This window comes from Xenopus laevis, chromosome 6L (genome assembly GCF_017654675.1).
Source record: "Xenopus laevis strain J_2021 chromosome 6L, Xenopus_laevis_v10.1, whole genome shotgun sequence".
In the NCBI taxonomy this organism is placed as follows: Eukaryota; Metazoa; Chordata; class Amphibia; order Anura; family Pipidae; genus Xenopus; species Xenopus laevis.
In genome coordinates this window covers 113,988,678-114,009,404 of record NC_054381.1, presented here as the reverse complement: position 1 = coordinate 114,009,404, position 20,727 = coordinate 113,988,678, and the positions used below count along the sequence as shown (strand labels likewise).

Sequence of the window (20,727 nt, the reverse complement as noted above, 5' to 3'; positions counted from 1 at the left end):
TTCATTGGCCTTTTCTGTAGCCACCTCAAATGCAGATGCCAGTGTGTGATGGAATGCTTAGGTCCACAATATGTCATAAAATGGTGGGGGCCACTTTGTCTACTGTTGCACTTTGTTCATTCCAAAAATGGCAAAGGGTGATTTTTGATAAAATGAACATTATATTTGGAGATGTGTGGGCACAAACTGAACATGACTCCAAAACTTTCACCGTGATAATGATTTCACCCATTCTATTTCTTTTTTATTTGTTGGGAGGTATAATTCTGCCAGGCAGCGTGTACTTTATTAGTCCTCTAAATGTGAGGGGCCCCCCAATCTCTGGCTATGAACTGCAGTGGGTGCAGGAGTCTCCCTTCAGCAATGGTTGTGCCCAAGTCTGGCAGCTGATCTGGCTCTAGTGACCTCATGCAGGACTCGGGGGAGGAGGAAGAGGAGGAGGAGGAGTGGAAAGGGGCTGAAGCAGAGCACAGAGCTCTTACAGAGATAGAGTGGGATTTCTGGACATAGGGAGGAACTCTCTAACTGATCACAGGCACCTCACATGCCCTGAACACTGACTCTTAGCCTGGGGCTGTACCACTCTGCAACTGACAGTATTTATTCTCTAACCCACTCACTGCTTCTTTTTCCTTGGACACTATACATTTTTCATAGTGGGACTTTCTGTTTGGTCTGGAGAGAGTTACGTGCAATAGTGAGAGATGATCCCGTTCCGCGCTCTGCAGTCTGGCGGGGCTGCTCCTCGTTCCTGGCTTCTTCTCTTGGCGCTGCTGTGTGTATGTATCCTGATGAGCGGGGCCACACCACATCTCTCCTATCAGCGTCCCGGCCAGAAGGGCAAGTAGGTAGCACTAACAATCATATATATGTATGTATTATGGGCTGAGCTGTACTTTATAAATCACTCAATTTCCCCTTTAAGGTCAGAAACACATGCTGCAATTCAGGGGGATGAATCGCTGGCGACAAATATCCTCTTCTTTGGGGCAGCTCACCTCCCCAAACTGCCTTACTGCCGGCTAGAATGAAAATCACCAGCAGGATGGCACTCGAAGCACTTAGTTTTCCAAAGTCACCCGAAGTTGCCTCACGAGGAAACTTTTGGCGACTTTGGAAAACGAAAAGGTCCGGGTGCCATCCCCCGGCGATTTTCATTCTAGCCGGCGGGGAGGCAGTTCGGGGAGATTAGTTGCCCTGAAGAAGAGGAGATTTGTCGCCGGGCGACTAATCTCCCCGATTTGCAGCGTCTATCTGCCTTAAGGCTGTTGTTCAATGGCTGTGCACCATACATGAATTTTTACCGCTATTACTGAGCGAGTGCTGCTGTATACTTATCTTTTTATAAATATATATATATATATATATATATATATAAATAATTTTGGAGAATTGAGTTGATGCTGGAGGACCCCAGTTAACTGTATTCGTCCGACAGAGCAGATAACATTACATTAGTGCAAGCGAGCACTTACAGCTGATGCTTTCCACCTTCAATTCAGTCTTTTCGCCTCTTATGAAAGAAAATACAATTCTAAGCATCTTTCATAAATAGATTTATACATTCATTACAAATGTTCAATGGTTTTGCAGTTATTTTGTAAATATAAGTGACAGCCTGTCCTTTTTCTATTCCCTACCCTGGCAGTTCTGACTTTTGAAACAATGTAGGAAAAGTTATCCCTGCATGGGCTTCACAGATCAGCTGGCTTCTGCTACACTGAACATAAAGGAACAAAAAGCTGTCAATAGCACTAGTATTTACAAATAACCTTACTTTTTTTTTGAGAGAGAGAGAGTTTACATCTCCTTTAATAATCCCATTACTTTCCCAGGAGCTAATTTATGAGAGCGATGTATCATTGTGATTTTCTCAGCTCAGACTTTTCCTCACATTGAGGCATTCTCTTATGGGTGGGTCCCGAAAGCAAATGTGTTCCTATTCATTTCCTTGCACAATTTTACTTAGACTTAAAGGGCAAGTCAACCCCAAAATAAAAATGTGCCCAATAAAAGAAAAAATAATTTGAAGCAACTTTGCAATATACATCCATTACAAATTTTCAATGGTTTTGAAGTTATTTGCATATGTATTGCTATTGAAAGCAGTGTTTGTCCCTTTCTATTCTCTGCCCTGGTGGCTCAGACTGTTGATACAATGTAAGACAAAGCAGCTGATTAACAGACCTGTCTTTACTGGGGAACTAAGACTTTTGCAACATAGTTTAAAAAGTAACAACCAGGAGTTCAGCAAATGCTGCTTTCAATAGCAAATGTTTTTACGAATAACTTTTAAAACACTAATTAAAATACATATATTAATGTAAATTGGAATGTTGCTTAGAATTCAGTTTTCTTTTATTAGGCAACTTTTTATTTTGGGGTTGACTTGCCCAATACAGTTGTTTGTAGGGATAACGAGGCAAAGGGACAAACTGTGGATACAATACAGTTATTGTGTGGGTTTACTTAGCAAAAGACCACACAGCACGGGTAAGGTTAATGCACAAGATAAAGTGCTTAATAATAACTCTTTCAGCTCTTTATTTTGTATAGGAGTGGTCAGCGCTGCAGCCCTAGGTATGTTGGAGTTGGTGGTGGAATTTATGATGGCAGGAGGCTTCCAGGTGTTTCCGTGTTCCTATTAGCATATAGTATTTGTCTTTAAAGAGACAATAATGGTGGGTTTGCTCTTTTATAGCAACAAGGAATGACAGGAGCTGAAGTAGTTAAGACACTTTGCTAATCACAAGGCTGTTATCTGCCCTGATTGTATTATTAGGCACCAATTACATAACTATTTGTCAGGTCACATGATTTGTACAGACTGGAATGGCCAAGTACTGCACCCGAACCTTGCTCCAGCCTAAGGACTCTTACAGACGAGCGATTTTACCTGTGTTCAGGTTTCATGCGTTCAGCAGCAGGGAAGTGCAGGAGTAGACGAACGTTGGGATGCAGCATATTGCATTTTACCTGCGTTCAGCATTTGCATGCGTCTGTGTGAGTACAGCCACATTGAAAAGAATTCAGTGCATCTACTCCTGCGCTCCCCTGCGGCTGAATGCATCAAACCGGAATGCAGGGGAGCGCAGACAAAAACGCTCGTCTGTAAGAGCCCTAAATGTGCCAAGATTTTAACATTTTGACATATTCCATATATTTATATCCAACTGGATATTTCAGTGGCAGGTAAGCAATGGATTATTGTATCCAGTGAGGACCAACTTGTAATCCGTGTGACTTGCCTCATAGCAAACAATGAAAATAATTTTAGGCTAGGGGTGCACTAGGTGTTTTTTCATTCTTAGAAAAGCAGGTGGGGAAAAAAATCCTGATCTGCTCCCTTCCAAATTGAATATACTGACACTTCAGCCTGTCAGCTCACACACAGAGTGGATTTAGGGGAGGAACTCCAAAATTATGCATTTTCACTGAATTCAGCTTTTGTAAGGAACGCATAACTGGATCATTATCATGCTAATGACATAGGGCAAATTGATGCCTCTGCTTCGAATTCCCCTGTTAAAGGGGTGGTTCTCCTTTAGTATGTTATTCTAAACAACTTTTCAATTGGCCTTTATTATTTATTTTTTTATAGTTTTTTAATGATTTGCCTTCTTCTTCTAACTCTTTCCTACTTTCAAAAGGGGGTCAATGACCTCATCTAAAAAACAAATGTTCTGTAAGGCTACACATTTATTGTTATTGCTGCTTTTTATTACTTGTCTTTCTATTCCGGCCTCTCCTATTCATATTCCAGTCTCAAATCAACGAATGGTTGCTAGGTCAAATTGGGCCCTAGCAACCAGATTGCTAAAACGGCAAATCCGGAGAGCTGCTGAATAAAAAGCTAAATAACTCAAAAAACACAAATAATAAAAAATTAAAACCAATTGTCTCAGAATATCACTCTCTACATCATACTAAAAGTTTATTTAAAGGTGAACAACCCCTTTAAGAGCCTGCAGCTGAGTGACAATATCAGATGCTTTCTATGAGTGCAGTTTATTTTAAAGCCCTTATCTTTGGGATTATCCATAGTTAAACACCTAAATGGTGTCTGAGCAAACGCTGAGCCTATTGCTGAGCAGTTGCAGGAGATTATTGGCTTTCACAGAGGGAGTCCGTTTGTTCTGTTACTTGATCCCCGTTTCCTCCGCTACTGCTGTCAGAAGGCGCTGCATGTGTACAAGCCCTAAAAGGGGGTTTCAGAGTTAATGAACCAAATTAAAAGGCTTAAAAATAGTTCCAGTCTGTCCCTGCCGCTGAAACACAGTCACACTTTCTGCACTTCCCATTGTATCAACTAAAAGGGTCAGGGCACACGCTCAGATTGGGGGAGATTAGTCTCCTGGCAACAAATCTCCTCTTCTTCGGGGCAACTTATCTCCCCGAACTGCCTCCCGCCGACTAGAATTTAAATCGCCGGCAGGATGGCACTCGGAGCGCTTCATGTTCCGAAGTTGCCCAAAGTTGCTTCATGAGGAAACTTCAGACGACTTCGGAAAACGAAGCACTTAGAGTGCCATCCCGCCGCCGATTTACATTCTAGCCGGCGGGAGGCAGTTCCAGGAGATTAGTCGCCCCGAAGAAGAGGAGATTGTCAATGGGTGACTAATCTCCCCAAATCTGAGCGTGTGCCCTGACCCTAAGGGCAGGGGCACATGGGCAGATTCGGTGAGATTTAGTCGCCTGGGGACTAATCGCCTCTTCTGCGGGGCGTCGATCTCCCCGAACTGCCTTCCACTTGCTATAATGAGAAAACGTCAGCACAATGGCACTCACGGCACTTTGATTTCCGAAGTTGCCTCGTGAGGAAATTTTGGGCGACTTTGGAAATCGAATCGCCGCGAGTGCATTGGGGCAGGCGATTTTTCATTTTAGCAGGTGGAAGGCAGTTTGGGGAGATTGTCGCCCCGCAGAAGAGGCGATTAGCTCCCCAAATCTGCCCGTGTGCCCCTGCCCTTAAAGGGGAAATATGCTTCTTTATAAAACCTGATCATTTTGAGTCAGGCAAAAAAGTACAAGGGTAGAGGTGCCAGGATGTATAGTTTTTCAGAGCTAAACTTCATTTTTTATGCTATTGCTATCATCAGTGATATCATGTATAAATGGCATTCTGGCCACACAAGTGTGAAATGGAAATGGAAAGACTGACATTTGTTTGGATGAAAGATAAATATACAAATGCATTGAAACTGCCTGATTTGTTGGCGTGATCCCTATCTGTGCAAATGTATTTGGCAGGGGTGTAATTACGCACTAGAGAGAGGTACCAGCACACTTGAAATCATGGCTTTTATGTGGCCCTGCCTGTGTGAGTCTATACAAAGGCAAAAGATTTTTTACCCTTCTTTAAAGGGTCCCCTTTTTTGAGGCTGGGGTTCTTGCATTATTAACATGGCTTCATCTCCATTGTGTGCCATTAAACATGCAGCTAATTGAAATTGCTCTCTGCAGGAACTGGTGCGCCTACATTGTGAATAAGAATGTCAGCTGCACGGTCATCGATGGGACGGAGAGCTTTATTCAGCCTCAGTACAGATGCGCCTGGAATCAGATCCACTGTCAGCCAACAATGGTGTAAGTACAAAAGGAATCACTGGGTGGGGAAGTGAAGCTGCCAAGCCTGGAAATGACTTGATAGTCAGTACTAATTGGATAAATATTAATTTTCACTGTAAGTCCCATGTAGATTGTAAAATAATACAGTGATCTGTCCTGTCCTGTCCTGTCCTGTAAGGAGAATGGTGAGTCTGCATCATGCTTGTCAGGCTAATATAGGGACTGCATTCCTTATTGCTCTTTAATTTGCTGCTTCCATTCCACAACAGCAGGAGGGCTGACAATTGTCTATCCCAGCAGGGGAAAAACAGGACAGTGTCTTTCAACATATTCATGGCCCTTTTCAGGATTTGAATTTGAACTAAAAATTACCTTTTAAAAATGTTAACTTTGCCGGAGCCCTGTATGCAATGATCTGGTTAGTGTCTGTGTTATAACTGAGCAGTGGGAGTGTCATAAAAATAATTCCCAGAAAACACAGTAGGACATTTTAGACATTTAACCATTTATCCAATTTGCCCTAGCACAAGGAAATATATACATGATACAAAGTACCAGAAGAGTAACCATCAGTGGGGGGAAGTCAGACAGCGTTGGCTTGGGGGGTCCAGACCCACTGGGGCTGCTGCATCAGGGGTCCGCACACACATCCCCATGGGGGGAGAAATTACCTAGGTCCTCTGCAAGCCAAATATATGTCATATTGAAACAAGAGTTGTATAATGCAAACTGTTAAGACTTTTTGTACCTTCTCAGAGACAGGTAAATGCAAAGACCAATCCAAATAGACTTGGTTTAAACCATGAGGTTTTTAGCAGGCGACCCTCTACCTAAATCCATGGAGATTATTTGTCACATTTGCTGGAGAAATTGAGCATATAACTATATTTATAAGTAATATATTTAGCACAAGGAGATCACAAACTATGACCAAAGCTCCATCTCTCTTTTTGATGTCTAAGAACAAATCCCATAGGAAAGATTATGGCAATTTGCATGGAAATTTCAGCTTACCATTGAGCTCAGCTACAGCTGTACTGTCCAGCTCCCACCGACAGATGTCTTGCCCAGCATGGCAGTGTCCTTTGTGTGAAGCCCCAGTCATCTTGCATTGATAATGCCTAACATTAAACTACAGCCTTAACACATTTTAACTGAGGCCTTGGGTGTTCTTCTAAAACCCAGTGGGAGAGCACCAGCTTGTTGGATTTCAATGAAAATAGGAATCTTTTAACAAAATGGGACATTCATCCCAAGATTCTGTTTTGTATTATTATTTTTAAAGGGAAGCAATGGAATTCTTAATGCCATTCCTTACATTTTTCCATTAAAGAAGAACCAGTTTGGGGTATATTGCAAAACAGCAGTCACCAGTATGTTTCTAATCACCATAAAACTTTGAACATAATAGAATATAGTTGTGCAATACTGTTTAAATGTTTTTAGAAGATTTTGTGGATGTGTGCCTTATTTTAAAGGCACACCAAAACCCCTAACCCAAAAGATTGGCTGTTGTTTAGGGCTAGGGTTACTACCAGCCTTTATTTCGCTAGCCTAGCAATCAGGTCAGTATTACAAATTGATAGGCAATATACAGTACTTGTTAGTTTATAGTTCCTACTCCTTCCCTGGGGTGTTGTGCCTCCCCAACTTGCATTTAAGCTCTCTATCTCCACAACCAAATTTCCCTACTGCCATGGTGTCACTGTCCCACCTCCATGATAGTGTGCAGGGGGTGTAATTGCACTAAAATAGCAATAGGTTTGAACCCCTAGGACAATGGCACATAGTACGTCTTGTTGTCTGCTCTTAATTGCCTCCAGTGCAGGTGGCAAAATGTTCAGTTCCTCAAGTCTAAGGGGGTGCACTTTTCTATGTAAAAAAAGATTCCCAACCATGTATCTGTCCCCTCGCAAACAACCCTAACCATGACAGTTTACCCTCATAATTTAAGTCTTCCATCCCCCTAACCAGTTTAGTTGCGCTTAGTCTCTGCACTCTCTCCAGCTCATTTATATCCCTTTAAGGCAGTGCCAGCCTGTGCCAGCCGGGACTCCCCCAGGCAACACAGCTGGCTGTGTCTGTGCGGGGGAGTGCGTGCGCATGTGCAAATGTGTGAGCGCGGGCGTGCGCATGCAAGCCCAAACGAGCGAGCGTGGCCATACGCTAGCAAAAATGAGAAGATTAGTGTGCAATAACGCCGCTTGCTTGGCCCCAACAATCATGTAGCACTGCTGGACTAGGGGTAGGCGACACTGAAGGTACGTGACTTGTGCCCCCCAAGCTTTGTGTCCTAGGCATGTGCATCTCCTGCCTACCCCTAATTCCCGCCCTGCTTTAAGGACCAGAGTCCAAAACTGCACTGCATACTCCAGCTGAGGCCTTACCAGGGACCTATAAAGAGGCATAATTACGTTTTCATCCTTAATGCTCTTTTTATGCAAGACATGAAGACAGAACTTTATTTGCTTTAGTAGCCACTGAATGACACTACCTAGGATTACATAACTTATTATCCACAAAAATCTCCAGATCCTTTTCAAATAAGCAATTACATAGCCTGCCGAAGTACATAACCTTGCACTTACCAGCAGTGAATTTGCCAATTTGTTACTTAGTTCTCCAATTTAGTCAAATAGTTATACAAAGTGGCAACAAGTTGTCATTACTTGTTCTGGAATGTTGTGTTCTTTTGGCATGTGCCAACCCCAGATCTTTCGGTCAGACTGCCAGAGTCAGAAATAAGATTCATAATTCCAGAAAACATATTTTCACTGTTCCAGATTCCAATAGCAGAGATCTTTACACTACTACAGCCGACACTTGGCATTGGATGTTGTGATGTTAGGCTTGTGTGTAGCTGCTCATAAAACCCCCTACTTCCAGCATAAAGTCTTGTTCTGAAGTTGCTTCCAGAGACAGTTGGGAACTGAGCAGTGAGGGTTCCAGCTAAAGACCTATAATTTTAGAAGAAGTGTCTGCTTACTTTTGACCACACAGTGTAGATATACAGTAGCTCATAGATTTATACTTGGAGTTTGCTTAGTTTGATTTTAGTGGGAAATAATAAGAAATCTATAAAGACATTTCTAAACTAAGCTACTGGCAGAGTTGAAATGGAAAGGGCCTCCCCTCTTTTGTCAATAGAATGTTTAAACTACTGAAAAAAATAGCACCTTTTTGGCTAATGATCGGAAAGTCAGAATTTGTTATGTGGACAACCATTCTGTTTCTGATTGAACAACATGACATTAGCCTCAGCAAAAATGCCCCACATAGAATGATGACTGAGGCATTTGGCCAGGATTCTGCCTTTTTCAGCAGGATTAGGATTCGGCCGAATCCTTGTGTGTGGCCGAACCGAATCTTAATTTGCATATGTTAATAGGGTGTGGGAAGGGAAATCACATGACTTTTTGTCTTAAAATATGGAAGTAAAATATATTATTTTTCCACTTTTTCCTTTCCCACCTCTAATTTGCATATGCAAATTAGGATTTGGATTTGGTTCGGTATTCGGCCAAATCTTTCATGAACGATTCGGCGATTCGGCCAAATCCCAAATAGTGAATTCGGTGCATCCCTAATATAAACCTCTCCCTCATTGTTGCATTGTGCAGTGATTCGTTCAAGGACTTTGAAGTTGTTTTCTGTGCAGCATTATGGAAATCAAGGGGATTTCAACCAAAAAATCCAACAGTTAATAATGGAACAAGGTGAGGGAGGTGTTGGCTTACACTCTGAGACTAAAGAGTATAACCCTTAATTATGTTTTATGATGATTATGGTTTCCTTTAAATCTGCAAAATCACTTATGACTGTGTAAGAAAAAAATATATTCCTGGAAGTTCAAGTTGCTTTTCTTACATAACGCCAGCTTATTAAACTCATGTCAGAAAGGGGGGGTATATTTTCCCTTTAAAGTGGCAGATAATAACACCGGTACTCCTTCTGGAACCGTTTCACTTTTTGACAATGGTCAAAAACAATGGCACCATCAAAACAACATCTGACTAATAAACGAGAGCTGTCACAGTGCACAACCCGTTGGCTTTAATAATCATGTCAGTTGGTGACCCAAACAGAGAGCTTATGCTAAACAGATCCAGCCGAATATTTACCTGCAATGCAATGTTCTTATTTATAATCCTCTTTCCTAATTTTGTTCATTCTTTATTGACGTTAGCATCTGGTACACGTTAAAATAACGCAACATGTTTCCTACAGGGCTGTGAATTATATCCATGGATTCTCATGTGATTAGCAGCAGGAAATGACATGTGTACAAACTGATTGCTTCCCCCAAACAACTACAAAAGAATTTGTTTGTATATCACAATGCACATATTTTACTATAGACCTGTGGTTTTGTCATAAGATATTTCACCTATCCACACTTGTCACCTACATGCAGGCCTATGCTGTCCCCAGTAGCACATTAGTTAACACTAAAATAATTACTATGTATTTAACTGCTTGCCTGGCTGGCTTAAAATATACAGTATTAGGGCAGAGACACATGCGAAGATTCAGGGAGATTAAGTCGCCCAGCGACAAATTGCCTCTTCTTTGGGCGACTAATCTCCCCGAACTGCCTTCTCACCGGCTAGAATCTAAATTGCCAGCGGTATGGCACTCTGAGTGCTTAGTTTTCCAAAGTTGCCTGAAGTTTCCTCCTGAATCGATTTGTCGCTGGGCAACTAACCTCCAAAAATAGCAGCGTGTGTCTCTGCCCTTGATAATAAACTCCAGTGAAACATCCTCCAAGTCTTGAAAATGGTACAATGCTTGCTTGGATTTCTTGCATTTGATGAAGATTTATTTTTCCTGGAGTACCTCTCTGTTATGGAACACAGCCAAGAAAAGTCTCTGTTTTTCTTATATGTGATTGGTGTATAACTGTGCTTATTAAGGGAATAATGCCTGGTTTGGTCAGTTCACAAGTACTGGGTAGACACTGTTTTCTCTTAGCAGCTGCAACTACACACTCTGTATGCAAACTTGAGCAAGAACTGTGGTCTTCAGCCTCTTACAGTCATTAGTGGAACCATTATTGAGAGGGGACTTACTATAAAGTCAACTGCGGTTAGAGGGGCCACAAGGACTGTGGATTCGTTTTTGTGTCTGCATCTTCCCAGTAAAAAGAACCAAAAAAAAACATTTGTAATGGTCTGTAGGGTAAAGTTCACTGTGACATTGTAGTCACTTCTCTTTTCATAGGAAACTTCATTTCTTCATATTCGTGTAAATGTATTTTTAACTGGAATTCTAGATTCAGGCCTTGCACAATTCTTGAATATTGCTGAATGAACTGTGTTTTTTATTTCAGTCCTGAAATAAATCCATTCTTAGTATGTCCAAAATCATAAATGGGCACCTATCACCTTAAATGGATAAATGTGTGTTCAAAACACATCAATTAATAGTGCTGCTCCAGCAGAATTCTGCACTGAAATCCGTTTCTCAAAAGAGCAAAAACATTTTTTTATATTTAATTTTGAAATCTGACATGGGGCTAGACATATTGTCAGTTGCCCAGCTGCCCCCAGTCATGTGACTTGTGCTCTGATAAACTTCAGTCACTCTTTACTGCTGTACTGCAAGTTGGGGTGATATCACCCCCTCCCCCCCAGCAGCCTAACAACAGAACAATGGGAAGGTAACCAGATAGCAGCTCCCTAACACAAGATAACTGGTAAATCTAAGAACAACACTCAATAGTAAAAATCCAGGTCCCACTGAGACACATTTAGTTACATTGCGTAGGAGAAACAACAGCCTGCCAGAAAGCAGTTCCATCCTAAAGTGCTGGCTCTTTCTGAAAGCACATGACCAGGCAAAATGACCTGAGATGGCTGCCTACACACCAATATTACAACTAAAAAATACACTTGCTGGTTCAGGAATTAAATGTAATATTATAGAGTGAATTATTTGCAGTGTTAACAGTGTAATTTAGCAATAAAAACTAAACCATAAAAATCATGACAGAATCCTTTTAAATAGTTTCCCTCACCGGTGGTGTAGGGTAATAGAGTCCACACTCCAGTTGGGGGAAACAATAATTTTTCTTTAAAAAATTTGTCTACACCAAAAGGGAGCTACTGGTGCAGGCAGACATGCTGGGGCACAGAAATGCATGCAATGAGCATAATGTCCAGCAACATGGTGGCTTGCACGGGAGCTCCCTCCTGGTGCAGGCAGCTTAGCACTGGCGGGGCCTTTTCAACCAAAAAAACTATTCTTTCCTGTAATCGGATTCCGGCCCTGTTAGCCCACACCTGACGGAGGGGAAATTATTTTATGGTGATTGTATCCTTTAATGGATGTCAAAAAAATGTAAATATACTGCTTGCATAAGTATTCAATATTCTGAAAAGTCAGCTTTTGAAGCAATAACAGCTTTTTGGAGTAAGTATGTATCACCTTTCACACTGGTTGGAAGGGATTCATCCATATTTGCATGCAGATTTTTCAAATACATTTCTGGTGTAGGATATATTATTCTGTAAAATTGGAGAATTTGGAAAGGGTCTGAATACCTGTAGTTTTGACTCTTCATCAGTGGTACTGAAGGGAAGACAGCTGCTTAGTTAACTATGTTAACTATGGTTTATGGAAAAGCCTAAAAATATCTGTGAAAGACGTACACTAGCCTTTCATGTAGGAGCAGATTGTATTTTATTTTTAGTATCCCTTTAAAAGTCCAGTTTCGCGTCTCCTGTTTCAAAGATGGGTGTTGTAAACAAGGAAAGTGATACAAGTATTAAACAATTGCAGCAGCACTCCGATATGTGAAAAAACTTTTTATTCGTGCAACAACGGCAACGTTTCGGACTATTCCAGTCCTTTATCAAGGCTTGATAAAGGACTGGAATAGTCTGAAACGTTGCCGTTGTTGCACGAATAAAAAGTTTTTTCACATATCGGAGTGCTGCTGCAATTGTTTATTCACGTGTAGAGAACCTGTGCAGAGAGGAGTTCAGCGTGCACCCGAGACTGCAAACAGTGAGTTGTGTGAGTGTGGCACTTTACCTCTGACTTTGTATAGATTGTGATACAAGTATTAGCTACTGACATGTCTGGGTGATATGCCTCTAAAATCAGCCTTTTTTTCAGTTTTTCATTTTTCAAAATGAAGGGGTACAGAAGAAAAAGAGGGGGAGGGAGGTGTTTGCAAGGTTATTACAAAACAAAAAGTATACATATTAGGCAAGAGTCTGACAACAAGTTATTTTTATAATATGAAAACGATTCAGCATTATGCATAGCAGTAAACCTCAAAATATTGTGTATAGCTAGAAGATATGTTATTTATTTGATATGAAGAGAGCTCCTGTCAGGTGTACATGAGGGTTTCATTCTCTATCTATAGAGTTTTTATATAATGTACCCAAGGGGACCACATTGATAACTGTTGTTATGTTAGTTTTTCTAGGCTTCTAATTTCTTCTACTTTCTTTTAACCATTCTACCAAGGTAGGGGCCAACAGTGGATTTCCACTTCAATGGTATTAAAGCTTTTGCAGCTTTAAAAAATTGCTGGAGATTCAACATCGAAGAAGGAAATCAGCCTTTTTAAAAGAAGTGTGCAATATTTCTTTGTGACCTTTACTAAAGAAATAAGTATTGTTATTAGGTGCCATTAATCCTCCATTAGTCAGTCCTCATATTGATTCTGTTGCCCTTGGCAGATCATTGTGTGTTACTTTGGGGCTAGGAATGTTCTCTGCATCTCTAGAACTTGTTTATACTAAGCAGAGTTATTTTACTCCACCGCCCAAATCACAGCTGCACTATCGTTGTTTGTGTTTTTAATTCATGAATATTCTGCTACTGCTATACTTCTTCATCATTAGTGACTGATGCGTTTCACCATGTTGATCCCATTTCCGATCTTTATTCAGCGCTCTTCGAGTTCTTGGATTTCATGCTAGAATTTGGCACTCTGGATTATATTTCCTGGCATTCCAGAGGACGGAAATTTTGCTTTTGGGTAAGATTTGGATATAGCTTCCATAGTGGGATTTCATGGATTCCACAGCGGTTTTAGCTTTCACTCTTTGGCATTGGGAGAGGTGATGTAAACTTAAACCAAATTTTTACCTTGTTAAGGTCATATGTTACTATGGATTCAAGTATCTTTAAATGCTATGTATAAATACTGTGTTTTAAATGTCATGTACAATTCCCTAGAAGTAATTTGCCTTTTTTACTACATCAGTTTGCTAGTTGCTTTCCCAGGCTATGTAGAAGAGCCGGCAACACTTTTTTGCACTGTAGGATGTCAGATTGGGCACTGGTTGGGCAGCCAGCACAGAGGATAATCGTTTATTTTTTTCTTGTGTGAAGGTTGAGTTGTGATTGGCTACCTACATGCTTCTATGCCTCCGTATACAATAGAACCGACTATAAAGTGAATATCTATTGTTCCAGTCGTTTGGGCTGTTGGCTCTTCTTCATCTTCATACCAACAAAATTGTTGGACCCCCAAACTTCCATACATGCACTGATGGTTGTTCAGTATGAAATTGGCAAAACTGGTTATGTATGGTCAATATCCCCAACTATGAACATAGATTTAGAGTGCACGATCAGCAATACATGCAGTGATATTATCGGCAGCCGACAGAAATTTTCTAACCTGTCCGATCGACCAAACGACCGATCTCCGCCGGACGAAAAATGTCGGGACTCTCCACACACACTCCGAAAATCATATGAATCTATGATTCGTACGATCAGATCGTTGCGTCTATGGCCAGCTTTAGCGGCCCCTAGATGTTCATTCTCTTCCTACATTTCCCCTCACTCAGAGTAGAGTTTATCTGATTCTACAACTTGTAGACCTTTGTTTTATTTTCAAACTCCCAGAAACCGCTTTGTTTAGAGAGTTGCTGAGAGTTATAGTGTAACTAATGAGATATTTTCCTTTTTTTGATATTCATCCTCGCACAAAAAACATTGCCAGAGAGCAGCTTCTCCATCTTTAGGCCTAGCTTTGGTAGGCATCAACAGGAGACCTAGGGATATATTTATCAAAGAGTGAAGTTAGAGATCGCCACAGTCCTCTAGTGTGAAATTCCGCCACTCTCCATTCATTTCTGTGGAATTTTGAAAGGCGTATTTATCAAAAAATGAACTTTCACCCATTGATAAATACTCTTTTAAAAATCCCATAGAAATAAATGGAGAGTGGGGGAATTTAAACTCTAGAGGACTGTGTGGCGATCTCTAACTTCACTTTTTGATAAATATACCCCCCTAGGCTGAGACTTACAGAAATGAATATGAGAGTTTAGAAGCAATCCGGGACGCATTTACAAAGCAGGCGCCTCTAGGCCCACTGCTATTCATCACCCCGTCCCCTCCTCTTCTTTTGTGTACATGTGCAAATTTTCAACATTGGAGTACTGGGGATTGGTGCACAGAAAATTTTAAAAACGATTGTATCTCCTGGGAATCCCCAGTGCCTCCGAACCAATGCGAGTGTGATTGGGTGGCATGCCGCCCCCCTAAAATTCTGCCACCCCAAGTCAGGGCCTTTGTGGCCTTTCCACAAATCCGGGCCTGGAAGCAATAATTGATTTGAATAAGGAACCTAGATGAACAGCAGGTTAAAAGACTTTTCTTGTAACATGGCAAAGTCCTATTTGAGTCATTATTACTGGGCAATTTATCTTGAAATTCAGATGCCGAATGCAACAGAATACATTCACATGATCAGCTTTGCTTTAGAATTGTGTGGGTGTGTGTGTAGTGTATGTATATATATATATATTGTGTGTGTCAGGATAAACAAGATGTGAAGAACTGTTCAAACGCAGTGGGTTGGTGCAAACTTCAGTGCTTTATTTCACACAATGTGTGAAAATGTGTGAAATAAAGCACTGAAGTTTGCAGCAACCCACTGCGTTTGAACAGTTCTTCACATCTTGTTTATCCTGATTAACTTGGTTTCGTTGGACGGAAACTTTGTGACTGAACTGCTTGTTTGAATCCATTATCTCCTGCTTGATATATTGTGTGTGTGTTTGTGTAATAGCTGAGAAATGTATATTTATGGAGCAATGTAGAATCCTATTCCAAATACTGTCTGGAAATGTTCAGTGAGGGCAGGGCAAGATTCTGCTTCTGTATTTAGCAAGATCGAATATGCATCTTCCATATGAAGCCATGGAAAGCAAACACTACTTTGCACTCATAACATTGTCATAACTCTTGGAAAACACATACACTTTATGCACAATTACACACACATTATTCTCACCAGCTATAGAAAACACATGATATTCACATAAGCCATGGAACACATTATTGTATGCCCATATAAAGGCATATTTCTAAAAAGTATGGTTTTCATTTTGCATCTAAACAGTATAAATTAAATTCGTATCTATGAAGCTGTGACATTTGTCTAAAAACAGGTTTTCCCTTTTGACATAAACTCCAATAAAGGCCCTGACTGCACTGTTTGCCAAAGTGTGTATGGCAGCGTTTAACCCGAATGGAAGCCATAATCATACACTTTGATACTCCATCTCCACATACTATTCCACCAGCTGCAGGACACTCACACATGAGCTGACATATTGAATGAAACAAATGCAGTTGATAAAAGGTAGTGTTACAGCTCTCTCCTCTCTAATATCATATCCCTTGGTTAGTTCTTTTAAATTTAATCAATGTACACTGACTTCGGTAGAACTGACATGAGAGCATAGGGCCTGGTTTGGGTGGGGAGGTAAGCGGGTTCGTTTTTAGGCTGAATAGTGGAACAGAATACTTAAAGTACCAGCTAGCTTTTTAGCTAGAGTCCTTTAATGGCTTTTCTATGATTTTTAGAGAGGATTTTTAAAATACAGTTGCCTTTTTATGCTGCAACTAAATAAATTCAAAATGATTCTTATTCTGAATAAGAACATAGTCTCCCTTGATCTCATGTATAAGGGAATCCTGCTGTTAATAAATGTCTTGGAATGGGATCCGTTATCCAGAAACCTGGTATCCAGAAAGTGCCGAATTACTGAAAGGCCGTCTCTCATAGACTCTGTTTAATCCAAATAACCCATATTTTTAAAAATTATTTCTTTTATCTCTGTAATAATAAAACAGTACCGTGTACTTGATCCCAACTAAGATATAATTAATCCTTATTGGAAGCCAAATCAGCCTATTGGGTTTATTTAATGTTTACATGATTTTCTAGTAGAGTTAAGGTATGAAGATCCAAATTATGGAAAGATCCATTACCTGGAAAACCCTAGGTCCCAAGCATTCTGGATAAGAGGTCCTATAGCTGTATTTACATGATGTAGTGTAATACTTTATATGGAAATTCTTGGAGAAAATATAATGTATAATCACTTTAGACTACTATCCCACCCCAAACTGCCTGTGTCACCTATTTAATGTTAGCTGCCTGTCATCATTAATACAGTCCTTAAATTGGACTTTTGGGCCAAAAAACCATCTGTACCAAACATAGGGGCATGTTTACTAAATTGTGAATTTTTTCTTTATTTAACTTCACCAGAGTTCACCTCAATTTGCCAGGTGGATTTTCACAACACATCTCATATTTAATAAGAATCGTAAGTTCACTTTTTCCACCAGAAATGTGGTTTGCCAGTATATTTTTCCCATACAATAGCAGTAGGGAAAATTCTCTAGAGAATTTTCGTCATGGAGAAAATATGTTCTTGTGCTCTTAGTGAATTGGAGAATTTTCACCGGAGAAACTTCACCTGGAGAAGAGAGATAAATTTACACCAGTACAAAGAAAATGTTCACCACTATGAAGTTATTTCTCCAAAACTTTCCCTCTTTAGTAAATATGCCCCATAGTCCTAAAGCTTTTCCAGAAGATTTAGGAGTGTTAACTATATGGTGCTCTCTGGAAGAATAAATCTGCCAATATACCCTTTATCACCCTTTCTTTAAAAGCAATAGATTTCCAAGTGGTTTGAGCTGCCACTGCCATGATCTGCCACCGGGAAATGAGTCCAGGGCGTTCTGACAAATGTACAATTTAAATTTTTTTTCTGCTTTTTTATTCTGCATTTCTCTTATTAAAAGAATGCAATGACGTGATCTCTTGTGCAAATCCAGTTAATAGAGACAATTGGCTGTCTTTTTACACATTCCAGCAGCGAAGTGTAATTTAGTGTCAGGCTTAGCTTTTGGAAGGGATGACTTACATGGGGTTTGGGAAATTTTTCTGCGAAAGCAGCACATATTCGTTTGTTGAAAGAAAGATGCTAAGAGGGTCTAATTGCTTCCATATGAACACAATAAGGGAGAAGTCATAAATGGAAGGAACTGGCAGTTGTTTTACACGTGTAGCTTTCTCTTTGTTTCATCCATCATTAGGACTGGCAGGCCATTTATATGGAGTTAGCAGCCTATGAGTCTGCAGCTTGTGTATTTCCTTGTATATATATTGGACGTATTGCTGTACTGAATACATAATATAGTCATTTTTACATATTTCAAAAATTTATCTACCAGGGCTACATATATGCTTTTGAACCGTGGTTGCTAGGGACCTGAGGTTTTCCGGATAAGGGATCTTTCCGTAATTTGAATCTCCATACATCGTCTACTTAAAATTAATTAAAACATTAAATAACACTAATATGATGGTTTTGCCTCTAATAAGAATGAACTAAACCTTAGTTTGGATTAAGTGCCAGGTACTGTTTTTTTATTACAGAGAAAAAAAATCTGAATTACTTGTTTAAACTTGAGTCTATGGGAGATGGCCTAACTGAGTTTTCTGGATAAAGGGTTTCCAGATAACGGATCCCATGCATCAGACAATACATTTCCATTGGCAAATTGGCTGCAAAGGTTAATACCACACCTAACATATAGAATTATAACCGTAACACTAAAATGTAAGCACTTTAGTTCAATAGCTATAGGTTTCATTTCTGGCAACACAATTATTGAGCTACCTCTATGCAATTGGTCAGGGATATTTCCAAGTACAAAGAGGCAAAAGCAGGGACTGTCCTTGGAGATTAACGGCAGCTGGAGGGCCATTGTTTAGATATTTCTCTAGTGTTTTCCAAACATGCTGGTGGCTGCAATTGTAATATTATTCTGTACATTAAAAGCCTGAAAACGTGTAGTGATTGTATATCGGAAAGTTATTTAGAAGAACATTATCTTTCCCCATGCAAATATCTATGCAAAAAAAGGACAGTTTAATTAAACCGTCAACGCTTCACTAGTCAAGATTTGTCAAGAATATTTGTGCTTTTCGTGGCTTTCAAACCATATAATGCAGATAACATTTGTGCAATTATGTAATGAGTTCATATGTCATGTCAGCTCCTCTGAGAGAGGTGATTAGTTACATCCCACTGAAAACTGCAAATTTATTTCTTAAAGGGGCCCTTCACCGAATATTTTGCGTCGGGAAAGAAAATGTCGCTCTAAGAAACTTTCCAATATACATTCCCTGCAAATTTTCAGTGCTTTTAAAGTTAATGTAATAAGTATTGAAAGTCGCTTTTGTCTATTTAATAGGGATGCACTGAATCCAGGATTCGGTTCGGGATTTGGCCAGGATTCTGCCTTTTTCAGCAGGATTCGGACGAACTCAATCCGAATCCTAATTTGAATATGGAAATTAGGAGCGGGGAAGTACTTTCTGTCACAAAACAAGGAAAAAATGTTTTCCCCTTCCCACCCCTAATTTGCATCTGTAAATTAGGATTCAGTTCGGTATTTGGCCGAATCTCTCGCAAAGGATTCGGGGGTTCATCCGAATCCAAAATAGTGGATTCGGTGCATCCCTACTATTTACATTATCAGCGCTCCTGGGTCTGGATCTGGAAACATTGTTGCAAGCCAGCTAGTTAAAAGATATGGAGGAGTAATGTTACATTGTTTTAAGAGTCAGACCCAGAGAACAGAAAGGTGTAAGTCATTTCAACTGCAATCACTTTTACATGAAAACCATTATAAATGTACATTTGAAAGTAGCTTTTATTTACATTTCCTTTCGTTATGAAAGAAAAGGTTTAGCCCCTAATAACTACTATAGCAGCCGTCCTCCTACTGAGTTCATAGGGTAAAAGGGGGTCATTGGAAGTTGCAGGACCTCCCAAGAGTTACTTTATGTGAGCTCATAGTTAACATCCTTTTGCCAAGTTCATATCACAGTAATCTAAACTGGCCATCATCCTTATACTGTAAAGCCATACTGCACAGGCAGTCCTATCCACCTCTTGATTGATAAGTCATTTTCCCACAATACCTGTTAGGGGATCTTGAAATATAGGACGTTAAATATGTTCCAGATGTCAGATATGATCAAATCAAGGTATGAAACTGATTTATTTCTCTTAAGGATAGTTAAGAGCTCACTGTGTGTGTGTCAGTATATCTATTATTGTAGCATTATTACAGTATATCAAATGTACATTAATGTTTGGCAGCAGTTTCATTGGTATCTGCAAATTCCATTCCACCGTTTTCAACAACAACAAATAATCTGTAATGTAATGATTCTGTACTGCTTGGATTTAGATTTTTGTCTGTTAGGCTAAAAAAAACTTGGCAAACATAATTATCATGTGCCCCTTGCCTTCCGCATCAACCAATGGGTTGGGAGCCTTCCCCTGCCCTCCCCTTGTCTATCTTATGAGCTGTTCAGGTGCCATGTTTGGAAGGAATTGGCAACATAGGAATATTTTCCCATTATGAAGAACACATGTACAGTATGGTCTGTTGGGCTAGGGAAAGCTTGGTGGTAATCTTGTACAAACAGAAGACTGTGATCAATTTCAGTATCAGTATCACTTTACAATTGGATGTGGCCAGGTAGCAATATTTTCCATATCTGTGTAATGCTCTTTACACAAGGATCTTTGACACTGTAAGTAAGTAAAAGGGTGTCAACTTGTGGCCCTGGATTAATGCTGAAGCCCAGATGGCTGTTGAGGAATGTTTTCAGTTTGATAACATCTGGACAAGACGGGCTGGAGCTGCAATTAGTTACATAAACTGATCAGTGCAAGCTCCTATACAAGTATTCCATTTCATCCAATCATTTCAATTAGTGTTGCCTCAGTGCTGCCCTTCTGTGCTGTTAGCTAAGCTATTGGGCCAAGGGTGTGCCAGACCTGGTCAAATACATTTTGTAAT

General features: G+C 40.1%; 1 protein-coding gene across 5 annotated transcripts in view; it reads left to right on the top strand.

The window, feature by feature from the left end:
• Positions 1–434: 434 nt before the first annotated feature.
• Positions 435–20,727, top strand: part of emilin2.L (elastin microfibril interfacer 2 L homeolog) — a 55,573-nt gene continuing 35,280 nt past the window's right edge. For 3 of the 5 annotated variants that reach the window (XM_041565505.1, XM_018266603.2, XM_018266602.2), the window contains exons 1-2: positions 435–844; positions 5,464–5,586. In XM_041565505.1, coding sequence (XP_041421439.1) covers positions 705–844; positions 5,464–5,586 — 263 coding nt within the window. In that variant the 5' untranslated portion in view covers positions 435–704. 5 annotated transcript variants of the gene reach the window in all.